Here is a 13,023-nt window from a genome sequence, read left to right on the forward strand (position 1 = left end):
CAAACAAACCATACGACGCCAACTTCGTCCCTCAAACGTGAACTTCCACCTCCACAATCGCCACATCGCGGCGAACATCATAAATCTGCAACACCGCCTTGTCCCAATCAGCCTGATTCTCAATCGACATCCTTCCAGACGGCGTCAGAATCACCATAGTGGGGTTGTGACCTGCCTTCCGCAGCTCCTCCATAATAGCAACATAGGCGCCTTGCGTTGTACCCGCATCGCGATGGCACCATGAGCGCGGGACGCATAAATCAGCACCATCCTGGCGGTCTTTGACATACAATGAGTACATGATGTTGGCATCGACCGGGACCGTGGACAGAGGGCTGCGGGAGGGGTTAGGGAGTTGGTTGGTCTGTTTGAGGTGCTTCTTTGCCGTGACTTCGTATGCGACGGTCTGGAAGAAGGTTGGAGGTGTCGGTGAGATATCGGCACGGATTTCGATCGGGTTGAGTGGAGCAGCACTGCCTACAGAGCCCGAGATCATAGCCAGGGAGGTGTTCTGGGACGCCTCCGGGGTATCGTCAGACTCCGTCCTCTCAATCCAGTCGTGCACATTATTGGAAGGGCCTTGTAAAGGCTGGCTCTTCTGAATCACCGGAGAACTGTTGTGGGAAACCTGGGGGGGCCCATCGTGGGGAAGAGCAGAATTGTTTTCAGCCATCTGGGTGTTGTTATAAGCTATGCGAACACCCTCGACAACCTCACCACCGTTCGTAGCAGCTTGTTGGTTGCCCTGGATATTGCCCTGCTCGGGGTTGTGAGAAACGGCTTCACCCAGCGTTTGGCCCACGGCCCGTTTAAGCAAAGCCTCGAGGTCGGAGGTGCCTGGAGAAGCAGCATACTCGGCCTCGCTGGCTTGGAGCTCACCTTGCTGCTCAGCCTGAGGAGCAGCTGGACCTTCGCTCATGTGAGCAAAATTAGGCTGATGGGTCTGTAAAGCGTAGTGGACCAGATGGTTGTCCTGAGGGTTCTTAGAGTCGAGATGAGAAGACGCCTGAGAGATGGCATGAGTGATGGACCGTTGAACAGGCAGCTGGGGGTCTCCTCCCTTGGAAATCATCTCAGGAACGGTACCAGGAACCTGCGCGACGTGAGAACCAGTATAAGCAGATTGAGTGCCCTGACAGATGTTGTCAAGCTGAGAAGGCCGAGGATCATCGTCGACCCTGATAACCTCAGGCCTGCTGACAGGGATGGCCGGGCCATGCTGTGTATAACCCTGGACAGCACCCTCAGGGGGGGTCAGCTGTAACGAGCCGTGGTCGAGATTAGCGGGAGCGGCCCGAGCGGAGACTCGATTCTGATTGAAGACTTCGGATGAGATTTCGACAATGTCATTGGCATCTTCCATATCGAGAAGTGGACTCGGGGTGCTGGTGCCTGAGTGGGAACTGACAGAAGGCATGTCACTAACATTGCTGCTTTCACGTTCCATGCGTTCTTTGGCGCGCAGATAAAACAGATGGGTCGACCGGAGATTGTCGCAGTGGCGGTAAGTAAGCATAACAAAACCGCTGAGAAGACTAGAAGTAGAGAAGAGTCAGCAAAGACAAAAAAACCATAGATACCTACCAGGTACGCGGGTAGGCAGACTTACTAGGTGGAATCGTCAGGCCAGAACCACCTACGCGTAGCTGCTGTGCGGGAATGCCTACTGAAGTAGCGTTCACCCATGCCGCCAGCAGTGAGCATGCGGTGGCAGCCAATGACAAGCATCTTCTTTGTATGGGCGGATCTGGCGTGCTCGCCTTCAACGAGTCCCTTCAGCGGCTCCAGCTCCTTGCAAGCCGCCTTGATCTCCGCCGACAGGCGTTTACCCTCGCTGGGGGTCAATTCGAGGATTTTTAGGGCGGCGTCGATATTGTACCTCCGATCTGCTTTTACCATTAGTAACGTAACGCCCTCTCCTCTCCGCAGAATGAATATGAATGAGTGAAATAGCGAGCGGGGCCTAGGAACTTACTCAAAGTGAGAAACCAGGGCAGCAGTTCAAGTACTTCTGGGTTAACGTCGGCACGGCGAGGGAGCTTTTCCATGCGGTTGGTCTGGCTATGTGCGTACCGAAACCCGGGAATCAAGGAGACTGGGAGCTGCGTGTCATGTGGCGACAGAATCATGGGACTGGGAGCCGCGTTGATGGGCTGTTTGCTGCGGCGAGTCGCTTTTTTGGGCTTCGAATCGACTGTCTCATCATTAACAGGCTGCTCCTGTTGGTCTTGGGGGACTTTCTGGCTTGGAACAGCATCCAAGAGGGCCTCGAGCTCAGCATTGAGAGCAGCATCGTCGAGGGACCCCTGTGGCTGCGACACGGTGGCCGCGGCTGAAGAAGTAGTGGTGGGAGTGTGAACAGTACTACTAACCACTGAGTCGCCTGAAGTGTGTCCATCGTTGCGCTGCGACGCGCCCGACGGATCAGGGACTGGGAGAGAGACTGGGAGAGAGATCATGGGAAAACTGAGCATCGATGCCAAGTTAGCTGCCGGCTGAGGAGGAGCGGGCGCTGGCTGCTCACTAACCGCAGCTGACGACGGGTCAGTTGAGCCCTTGGTGATATGGTTGGCGTTGGCATCGGTATCGGCATCAGCGTCAGCGCCAGCCTGGCCAAAGACTAAGAGCTCATCGTCATCCCCATCCCCATCAAAAAGCGAGTCGAGCGAGTCGACTGAGCCCTCCCTGAGATGGCTGGCATCGGTGCCCGCCTCAACCTCAACCCCGCTCACGAGGTCATCGTCATTCCCGCCAGACAGCGAGTCTGTGCCATCGCGAACCTGAAGGTGAAGGTTTAGGCCAAGCTCATCTCCGGAAGCGGAGGATTGGTTTCCAAAGGGTTCTTCAGCCATGATGGCAATCAGGGCCAGTGTTCGTGCAGTGAGCTGTCATGAACACGCGATGCGATCGCGATGTACCGACTGTGTGTGGGAGAAGAGCAGTCGAACAGAGTTGGAATTGAGTTGTGAGTGAGAGCAGGCAGCAGGCGGTCCGCGGGGCCCCCGACTAGAGGACGGAAATTTGAGCGGCTCCGTGCGAGCAATGGATTTTGACACGGTGTAACCGCACTGTGGTCGCTCCCTGACTCCTGGACCTCTCCTGAGTTGCTATGGACTTGTCAAGTGGGAAAAATCTTTGTTGTTCGAATAGTTTCAACTGTACAGAGGCTAAAGTTTTGACTGGGTTGGTTGAGTCAGTCGATCTTAGCTTCAAGACCCCATGACCATCTCCATGGGTAAACATATCCCCCTAAGCACGGTCGATCACAGTTCAACTAACCCAGTTTCTCATCCTACTTCGAGACCAGCGCGTATTACTTGGATCTTGTTCATGAATGCATCGCTATTTCTGTCTCAGTTTGCATTGAGAAGACGGCTCCATCTGATATGGGTGTCTCGGCAATATTTTCAGATAAGAGGGTGAAAGAATCCGTCACATATACGAAGGTCCTTTTTTTAAAAAAAAAAATCGTTTTAAACACTTCTCTTATAAACGCGAAGTGCGACGCTCATCTGAAGTCGCAAACGACCTCCATCAAAACTTTCTCGGCACTTAATCCAGCAACAACAATGCTGGGATCTGATTCTCAACTCCGACTCGAGCTGGCGAAGGGGGAAGGGGGATGGGTGGGAGGGGTTATAGCAGCGAGGAGGAAGAGGTACGCCTTACCTTCTTCCTTTTCTCTTCACCTTCCTTTCTTCTCTCGAAAATAATGCTCTCGCAGACATGCACAGAAAATAAAGATCTTTCGACTTGTCGTTAGACCCTCCCAACGTTGTGGGATGTCACAACCGTTAGAAGGTCTCACTAGGCGTATTTCCAGGCCTACGTACAACAGGAAAAACTTTGGCTCTGAATTGACATTTTCTCCTGATAGATCACCGAAGTGCGTTGCGCCCGGGAATGATTGATGCTTTTGGTGACAGACATAGAAGCTCAGAAAAGAAGTCGTGACGTTGAAGCAGCACTCATCCACTGGGCACGAAGGCCTGAACAGGTCAGGCTCCAAGCTCTCAGTCGTCAGTCCTCTCAGCTCTCGTTCAGTTATCTTAAAGTCAGACAGAGCGCTGTCACCATGCCATTGTTTCTAGTGTGAGGAGAGGGCTTGGACCACGGCTGCCATGGAGTCCAAACAGCTTACCAATCGTTGACCTTTTTCTACCTCTAAAGTACTTCTGCATTGCTTCTCGTCCATCCTCTCCTTCCTAAGGCATGCATATGCATCCCCATGTGCGCTCCCTTTCTAATAGGGAACCAGCCCCTCCACGGTCCCAGGAACAATGGTTAAGCATCAGGTTCTCCCACGCAGAACAGAGCATCTTCCAACCTGTTGGAAGTAGGTCCGGCTTGCCGCTTTGGGAGAAGTCCTCAGTTTGACTGATTTGTACACAAGCTCGACTTTCGGCATGGGCATTGTCTTGAGCGGACTCTGCTGACACTCATGGTTCGAGCAGTTTCTCTGTTGGGTCAACGGGAGCGAAGTCAAGGATGCATTGCAGAACCTAGAAGTGTTAGCGCTAATGTGTCATGCTTTCCCATTTAGTCAAGCAGCAATAGAATTTGAGTTCAGATACAGATTTGACGCACGATTATATGCTTTACTGTTGCAGTCAATCTTCTTGTCCGGGAGAAAATGCGAAATTTAGTATCCAATATTAGAGCTAGCGATCAGTCCCTCCAAACTCAATTGATGATGGTTTGTCGTACAGATGCGATCTATGTGCCATCCTCATAAACAGCGTGGACTCGATCGTACCTTGTCGTCTCGGGTATCAGTGCGATTAACAAAAACCAGGTCCTTATCAACGTACTATTTCTCTCCCTTCTTTCGCACCTCATTCCATAGTGAATCCACAACCTGAAAAATTGCCGTCACCCTCTTCATTATCCTCTCCTCGACCTTCCCCCCAAGCCGCTGTTGCACCTTGTCTGGATGCCAGCGCACACGCTCTTCTTTCAACCGTGCTGCAATCACCTTGTCATCCGTTTCTCCTTCACCGAGCGCAAGCCGTATCCCATCAACAAAGAACGACTTGACGATATCCCGTTTTACGACCTCCTCCCTCTCCTCTGCAGCAACATCATCCTCTCCCTCCTCCTCAAGCGGCACAACACCCTCCGGCCACGGTACTCCCTCCACAGTTGGCTCTTTCTCCCATTCTTTCCATTTCTGACAATACCCTTCCCATCGTCTCTTCCTCTTCCTCTCCTCGCCCCTCCTCAACGCGATCTCCATCTCCATTTGAACCTTCTTTCTCCGTTCCCTTTCTTCCATCGCCATTCTCTCCCTTTCCTTCTTCTCCCTTAGTCTCCTCTCCCTCTCTTCTAACAAGCCCTCACGTGTCTTCTCCCACATCTTCTGCCGCACATACGCTGCATACTCCTCATCCGTCATTTGCTCCAGCGGTCCCAGGTGCCGGTTGTAGATATGGATTGGCTGACCATAGACTGCTTCCCAATAGGCGGCACCTTCGTCGTCCGCTAACGCGTCCATGAGGGATTCGCGGAATGCGGTGTTAGGGGTCAGGGGCCGATCAGCGTAGGGGTCTTCTGGTGGGGGCTGAGGGGAGGGGGTGCGGTGCTTGTGTCTGTGGCTGTGCCGATGGTGATGCTTCTGGTTTCGGGACCGGTGGGTGTCCTTGTCTTTGTCCTTATTGCTGGGGGAACGTGATCGCGATCGAGATCGATGACTGCTGCCATGCCTTCGGTGTCGACTTTGGTGTCGACATCGCCCCTCCCTTTCGTCGTCTACCGAACCACCCCTCGAGCGTGACGACTTCGACGATGACTTCGACTTGTCCTTAAACCTGAACCTCGTCGGTCTCGGCGCTAACGGATCATTCTCTCTATGCCCTCTCTCACGCTCTTCCCTCTTCTCCTCTTCCCTTCTTCCCTCCTCGGCTCTCCTTGAATCGTCATTTCTTGTGCCAGAAGTGGGTGGAGGCTGAGGCCCAATACTCGGACTACGGCTGGAGCTGCGACTGCGACTGCGATCGCGACTGCGACTCCGCGTGCTGCATTTCCTCCGCTTCCTCCACGGCTCAGAGCCCTCTATCTCAGGCGGCAGCATGGCCGCCAGTATGCGACGGCGCATTGGTGACCGCGGTGTCTCGTCCATTGTAAGGACTATTGCGGCTATGAGATTGAGATGGTTAGCGAGGTTGACAGTCAGTCAGATGTGGGCCATGCTCAGCAGTTGATGGAACGAAGAGTGTTGGCAACAAGCAACCATGCGAGTCCATGACAGCTGCATGCATGCAGCGGAGTGCGGGCCCAGGCAAGTGGATGGACCCACCGCGCCAAGAAGGTGCAGGCCCACTGCGGGAGTTCCCTGTGCCCCACCGAAGTTTGGCTAGTTAGGCCCACAAGAGCGTGGTGTGGGTCAGAATGAGCGATCTTGACCCTCGCCGTTGATGGCACCGCGAACTCGCAATCTCGTCCCTTGTGCTGCTCTCCCAACTCCTGTTGCAAAGGCACAAAAGTTTTGGACAAGTCTGTGGGTATGTATTCGGATCATTGTAGAGATTTACCAAAAGTATGTGTGGTGAAATAGAGAAATATCCGGTCAATTCCTCGTGGCTGTTAAGACCGCTGCCCTTCGATTTTTAACATTCAAGAGGATGCAGAATCCTCGAGTAGACTGAACAGAGAGGTAATTTCAGGCTATTCAGGACCGGATATTCTACGTTATGCTGCCCAGCGGTCAATTACATTCTTGTCGTTTTTCTTGGTTTCCCATTCGTTCCCAGTACCAATTCTCAGCTCCCCAAAGCTCCGAAGATTGGTCAGGGCGGCACCTGTGACGCTCACAACGACCACACTGACTTCACAGGATCCATGCAATAACGTAAGCATACGCCCATTTCTTTGGTATCTGATAAAGCTCGCTTGCCGAGGCACCTCACATCTAAGCCGGCCCTGAACCTTTTGAAACCCCAACCACCTCCCGGGTCCTCCGGTCCGTCAGTCACTGTTACAGTTGCACAGCGATAACACTTCCATCGCCCCATCCCAAGCTCGTTTTCACCTTTCAGCTCCAGTTATGCCTTGGCCTAGAAGAAAAACTTCGGAACGTGCAGGTAGAATCGCCAGTCTGTCTCGGACATGTTTCCGTCAAACAAACTCCCTGGGTTACCGATCCACCAATGCCTAGGGGTTCCTGCATCATATGCGACAACAAAAAGGAATGTGGACATCTCATGGCCTCCTCGTATAATATTGTGTATGTGTGCTGCACTCGTAGCCGTGGTTCTCATTAAAGCAGTTCAACCACTCACCGCTCGTCATGGCAGCTGAGACATCCCTCCTCGTTTCCAGGAACAAGGGATGTCTGAGCGTGGGAAAGTCAGTACCAAAGCGGGTACCTTGCGTTGGACAACCATGTTGAGGGAAGAGCGCATCCATACCCACGTACTCTGTACAGGTATCTACTCTACCTGTGGATACACCACTGGGAAAGTCACAGAACCAGGCAGATTGTATGTCACCATAGTTACGATTTCCAGAGACCATGGGCTAAGTTCGAAAGGGAAAGCGAGGGTACATGCCAGTAGAACAGTTAAATTACGATAGAGGTAAAGCCTTAAAATATTTAGGTCATAGGAGTATTAATAATAAGTTAGTAGAAATCCAAGCAACAAGGCATCGCGGAGTAAAAATATTAAGTTCGAACGTGGGCTCAGGAAAAGTGGTGACAGCATCGCCATGGAAATGCTTTCATCAAGATCTTTTTCAAATAGCGTAAAATAAAGAAAGAAAGAAAAAATAAATCTAATTTTAAACATAGTTAACCATTATGAGATAGATAGTACACAAAAGCAGGCACCCACCCAACCTACTCCAAAGTCCAGAAACAAAACTTAACCAAATCAGTACAATACAACGCTCGCCGGTTGCCCAGCATCTCAAGCTCTAAGGTATACCAGAAACAAACAGTTACTATAACGGTGTAGGAGTAATATAGTACCCGTCGTGCGTGTAGCAAGGGGATATGAGGGTATGCATATTTGGATGAACCAACTCCTGAATGATGATGACATATGGTCTCAAGGCTCAATAAAGCAAAACATCAACATAATAAGGTGATAAATAGACTAGAAGAATCTTTCGACAAAGGAAATGACATGCTGCGACTGCTGACGGTAATGATAATGTTGCTGATGAAACGGTGGAGATGATAATGATGGTGCCCGAGTCCAACTCGTGATGTGGATGATGGATGATATGGTGCCCCAGACCAACCCAACAAAACCTAAAGAAAAATCCCTGATTTTACCCAATCCATCCTGTCCATCCGTTCCACGCCATGAACCAAAAAGACACAATGCAAATGAAATCGATATGCCGATCATATCCTATCCCATCCTATCCCATGCAATGCCATGCCATGCCATGCCAGTTCCTGTGCCAAACCATGGACGCCATGCGTGGTGAGGGTGTGGTGCTGTGTAAGACAGTATGTGATCTGTGATGATATGGTGGTTGCAGTCTCCCTCTTTCCTTCACTGATCCCTTCCTCAACCCTTCGATGCCCGGATCGCAGAAGATTAAGTATTAAACTTGACAGAGGAGTGCGTCGTGCTGGTTGTAGCGTAATGCTGTGGCTTGGGTTAGAGAGAACAAAAAGAGGACAACTTGCGCGGCTGAACGAAGGAGAAGGCATGCCCTCTGACAAGTCTGCGAAAAATAATAATAATAATAAAAAACAAAAAAAAAAAAAAGCAGAGCGAGAGAGAGAGAGAGAGAGAGAGAGAGAAAGGAAGAGAGACAGAGGTTGTCCGGCCGTGATCCGTAACTCGGTCAAAGCGCATCCAATCTGGTGCGTAGCAGCTCAATCGGTCAAAGAAGTTGCATTTCTTAGCAAACTGTCACCTTCCTTTCAACCTCCTAGGCTCCTCCCTCCCTCCCCCCCCCCAAAGGTTCTCAATGTAGGAATCTGAGAAAATCTTCCCTCTGACCCAATCTAACCCATAATTACCTCCCATTCGACTCTGACCCCGTCGAAGGAGGCATCGGCGGCGGCGCATGCCTAACCGGCGGTGGCTCCGTTGCCCAACCTGTCTCATACGGCGCTTTGGTCGTCGTGTATCCTGCTCGGAACGGACTACTTGTTCTAGTGGCCCCCTGCCCACTCTGGTACGACGACGAGCTTTGCTGATACGGCTCCTGGTATCCACCACTCGGTTGACTCTGAGATTGCTGTCCATGTGCTTGAGCCTGTGGATAAGGATGCGGTTGCGGTGCAGGCAGGGCACTCGCGACTGGCGGAGGAGTTGCCGAGGGCGTACGGGGACCGCTAGGCACAGGAGCAGGTGCGGGCCCTGATTGCTGGGCGGGAGGTTGGGCCTGGGAATGTTCAAAGCGCAGAGGGGGGAGACGTGGAGGGCCCGGGGGCGGGGTGATGTGTGGCGAGGGGCCAGGAGACATGGTGTAGGGTGTCTGGTGCGCCTGGGGTTGGGGAGGAGGAGGAGGCATAGAATGATGGAGTGCTTGGGTTGTCGGGCAGGTAGTAGAGGTTGCGGACAAGTAAGGGGGAAGAGCGGAAGTAGGGGCCATCGAGGCGTATGAAGTACTGGGAAGGGTCGGCTCCGAGTCGGTCCGGCGACGACGGGCTGGGGGCTCGCGGACAGAAGTGTCTGGGTAGGAGACTGAACGGGGGTGCGTCGGTTGCGGGTACACAGCCGGCTGCGTCTGGGACGATGGGGGGTGAGAGTTCGGGGATGGGGGGCTCGACGTCGTAGGAGGGTAGAAAGCACTGCTATCCAGTGTGTAAGGCGGCGGCGCCGGCCGCTGAGGGGGGCTGGGCGGTGCCCGTTCAGCCCACTCCTTGATGCTCGGCGTTCGCAAGACAAGTTCCCGCAGGCGATTGCGTTCATTGCGGTAGAACTCCCTGTCCGCTGCCAGATCGTTGCAGTGCTTCAACAACTCGTTGTATCTGCTCTCTAGCTCCCGGATGTGCTCGGCCATCCTCGTGTTCATCTCGGCCAAATCTTTCTCCCTTTCCTTTTTACGCTGCCTAAACCGTGCCGATGCCCCAGCGTTGCGTTGCCTCTTCTCATCCTGTATCTTTGACCCTCCATGTAGATCGACCGGGACGAGGATCTCCTCTCCATCTTGTGGCTTAAGGGCCAGAACTGGCTGCCCTCCTTCGATTGCGAGCTTCTTCAAGGCGTCGGATTTGGCCACCGTTGCTGGGTTAAGGATACCTGTCGGGTCCCAGTGCTTGGTCTCGCCAAAAGCAGCTGGCGCGCTGTACGTACGGTTGACTGAGAGCGAAGAGGGGGTAGTAGTATATGGACTATTCGTATATATTGGCTGGCCGCTATGTTCACGCTTCACCCCCGCCGTCCGCAACGGCTCCGTGTATGTCCCAGACTGGTAGTACCCGTAGCTGGTGCTGGGTCGTACTGGATCAGCAGATGCTCGAACAGGCGCTGGCGCCGGCGCGATGCTTTGGTGTCCTTGAGAAGGAGGAGGTGCATATTGTGTCGGAGCTGCTGAAGGAGCTGCTATATAGCCCGATTGAGCGTGGTATTCCGGAGCTGTAACGGAACCCCTTGACACAGCAGAACTTGCCAGATTGCTTGCAGGAATGGCTGGAGGTTCGAGCGGTCTCAAGGCCGACCGGCCCAGAAGAGAGGCTCTCGGTGATTTAGGCGTCAGAATCTGACGTGCGGAGATAGCGTATGGATGAGAAGCGGGCGGGCTGGATTGCTGAGGAGGGTGATCGACGGACATCCGTTGCGGACCCGGAGGTGATGTCGCAGCCGTGGTCGACGGATTGGACTGCGATGTGGCAGTGATCGAAGAAGGCTGATACACAAACCGACGGGAGGGCGAGCCTTCTGCCGCACCGTACGGACTCCTCGCCATGATCGAGGAAGACGCTGTCGGCTCGCCAGGAAGAGCGCAGGCTAGTGAAATAGACGCAGGCGGTGGCCCAGACGTGGCCATCCCCCGTTGAGGGCCGTCAAAATTCCCGATAGTGTCGTGAGTATCCGAACTCTTGGGCCCGCGAAGCTGCTGGCGTTTTGCGTCGACTTCGGTCACGGCTGCTCTGCCCCTCGGGTCGTGGTATGGCTGCCGAGTGCCTGGATCATCGACATACATCCGGGTCCGACACGACGTGGGCGACGTGCTGCTGACGTTCGTTGCCCTCTCTGTTGACGACGGGGAGGATGGCCGAGGCACAGCTTCCCCCTGGGACATGGCAGTCTGTTCCTCCTTTGCTTCTGAGGCTTTGGGCACTCGACCATTAACCGCTGATGGACTGCTACCAGACACCACCGACTGGTTGGCAGGTTTTTGTCGTTGTCGTTGTTATTGTTATTATTACTGTTGTTTCGATGCCAACAATTGACCTTCTCCTGTTCAGTTCAGCGGTTTTGCCCCCGACATCCACCCCGAGTAGATGTTGTCAAAGAGAAGGTGCGAGAATATTGGATGGGGTATATTCTCCGCTCTGTGCTGTTGGCTCCCGGGTCGATGAACTCGATTGGATGGCCAAGCTGTGTGATTCGACCTCGAGAAGACCTCGTTGCTTCAGACGGACTAACTAGCGTGCTGACAGAACCGCGGAAGGCCGTTCAAGTAGCACAGCTGGTGAGTGCCTGCCAGCAGTCGATTTGTCACTGCAAACTTTGTTTGGTTAACAGGAGAGAAAGGAGCCTGGGGGGATTGGCCCGCCCAAAGTCAACAATCCCCAGTCAGCCAGAGCTTTGTCAGGTCCTCGGGGATGTTGAGATGTTGTCCGGAGGATATACTATATGTTCTCAACGGCACACCTGGTCCAGTAATGCAGTCAGAACAAATGAGGGTGTGAATGGGGTGTGTGAGTAAACAGACGAGCCCGTATCGATATCAATGAGCTTGTTTATGCCTTCGTTGCTGGTGACAGGTAACTCATGGACCAGTTGATCGACGTTAGCACCACCGGACCAGTGGGTCTGAGAGCTGCGTTGCTTGCAGAAGAGTGGCAGCCAGTGGTTGTTGAGGACTTGCTGCGCGGCAGTCCCTTTGCGCTAATGATAGGCTCTGGAGACTGAGTGGGCGAAACCAACAGTCAATGCCGCTGCTGTCTTGACTGTCCAGCCTCGCATAATAGCCAGAGGATGCTCAAGTGATACACTCTCTTCGGAGAATAATTGAGCAAAGAACCAGTTGCACAGAGCTGAAGGCGAGACGGTTGCCGAGCTTCGATCGTAAGACCTCAGCCTATGTGGCGAAGAAGGTACTCTCAGCAGGCTATGACTTATTTCTGTTTTCCTAAGTTGCCCTAATGCTGATTCGTTGTTCTCTTGCGTCGTCACTCGTCTTGCCCGAGAACTCAGCAGAACGGTCCCGGAAGGCAAGAGAGAGCGCAGGGGTCAGAAGATGTCAGGGGCAAAGGCCAAAGCTGAGGTTGGCACTGAGAGCAACCACACACTCTCTGATTTGTCAGCCAGGTTTTCGATGCTCTCAAGATTTAAGAAAGTCTTCTCGCTGTCTTTGCTTCCTGCAGCCCTTGCTTGTCTGGCAGCGATGATGAGATCTAACAAGCGGTGGCTATCGGTACGCTAGCCTAGTGTAAGGTAACTTTTGACAAGCAAAAGCTGGCATGTTACTACTAACCCCACGATGTGAACTCTATAAGGTTTAAGTTGGCAAGGGGGGGTGTGACATGATCAGGGGGGCCGAGCTTGCTGGGTCTTCATGTGTCTTCGCTTCAGTAGAAAGGCCTTATTTTTTACTTTTTTTTTTTACCCAACGAACGTTACCCTCCCCTGGACCATAACCCTTCATCTACATCGTTTTTTCCCTGGGCAATCCAAATTCCACATAATCAAAATCAAACCAGAGAACGGGCAATTGGGTATCGACAAAATGGTCTGCTTGGTGACGACCAAAATGCCTTGATGCCTTATTGCGCGCTGGCTCTGTATGCTGTACGCTTTGCCTGCGTTGTGTGGTGTATCGGCCTTGTAAGTACTCCCGTATATGTCCATGTACTTTGTACCTGTACTTCCTGGTACGGACGGGGCCAGG

At 52.9% G+C, this 13,023-nt stretch overlaps 3 protein-coding genes across 3 annotated transcripts; all 3 read right to left on the reverse strand.

Annotated features, from left to right (window-relative positions):
- Positions 1-31: 31 nt before the first annotated feature.
- On the reverse strand, positions 32-2,852 carry CTHT_0024260 (uncharacterized protein; the record flags this gene model as incomplete). The annotated part of the gene is made up of 3 exons (XM_006692825.1): positions 32-1,535; positions 1,610-1,886; positions 1,976-2,852. 3 exons carry the CDS (start codon positions 2,850-2,852, stop codon positions 32-34), a joined length of 2,658 nt encoding a protein of 885 aa, XP_006692888.1.
- A 1,958-nt stretch (positions 2,853-4,810) lies between these two features.
- On the reverse strand, positions 4,811-6,118 carry CTHT_0024270 (uncharacterized protein; the record flags this gene model as incomplete). The annotated part of the gene is made up of 1 exon (XM_006692826.1): positions 4,811-6,118. One exon carries the CDS (start codon positions 6,116-6,118, stop codon positions 4,811-4,813), a length of 1,308 nt encoding a protein of 435 aa, XP_006692889.1.
- Positions 6,119-8,973: 2,855 nt separating this feature from the next.
- On the reverse strand, positions 8,974-11,208 carry CTHT_0024280 (putative sequence-specific DNA binding protein; the record flags this gene model as incomplete). The annotated part of the gene is made up of 1 exon (XM_006692827.1): positions 8,974-11,208. The coding sequence occupies one exon, from the start codon at positions 11,206-11,208 to the stop codon at positions 8,974-8,976; it is 2,235 nt and encodes a 744-aa protein (XP_006692890.1).
- Positions 11,209-13,023: the final 1,815 nt, after the last annotated feature.

Source organism: Thermochaetoides thermophila, assembly GCF_000221225.1.
Source record: "Thermochaetoides thermophila DSM 1495 unplaced genomic scaffold scf7180000011816, whole genome shotgun sequence".
NCBI classification, from domain to species: domain Eukaryota; kingdom Fungi; phylum Ascomycota; class Sordariomycetes; order Sordariales; family Chaetomiaceae; genus Thermochaetoides; species Thermochaetoides thermophila.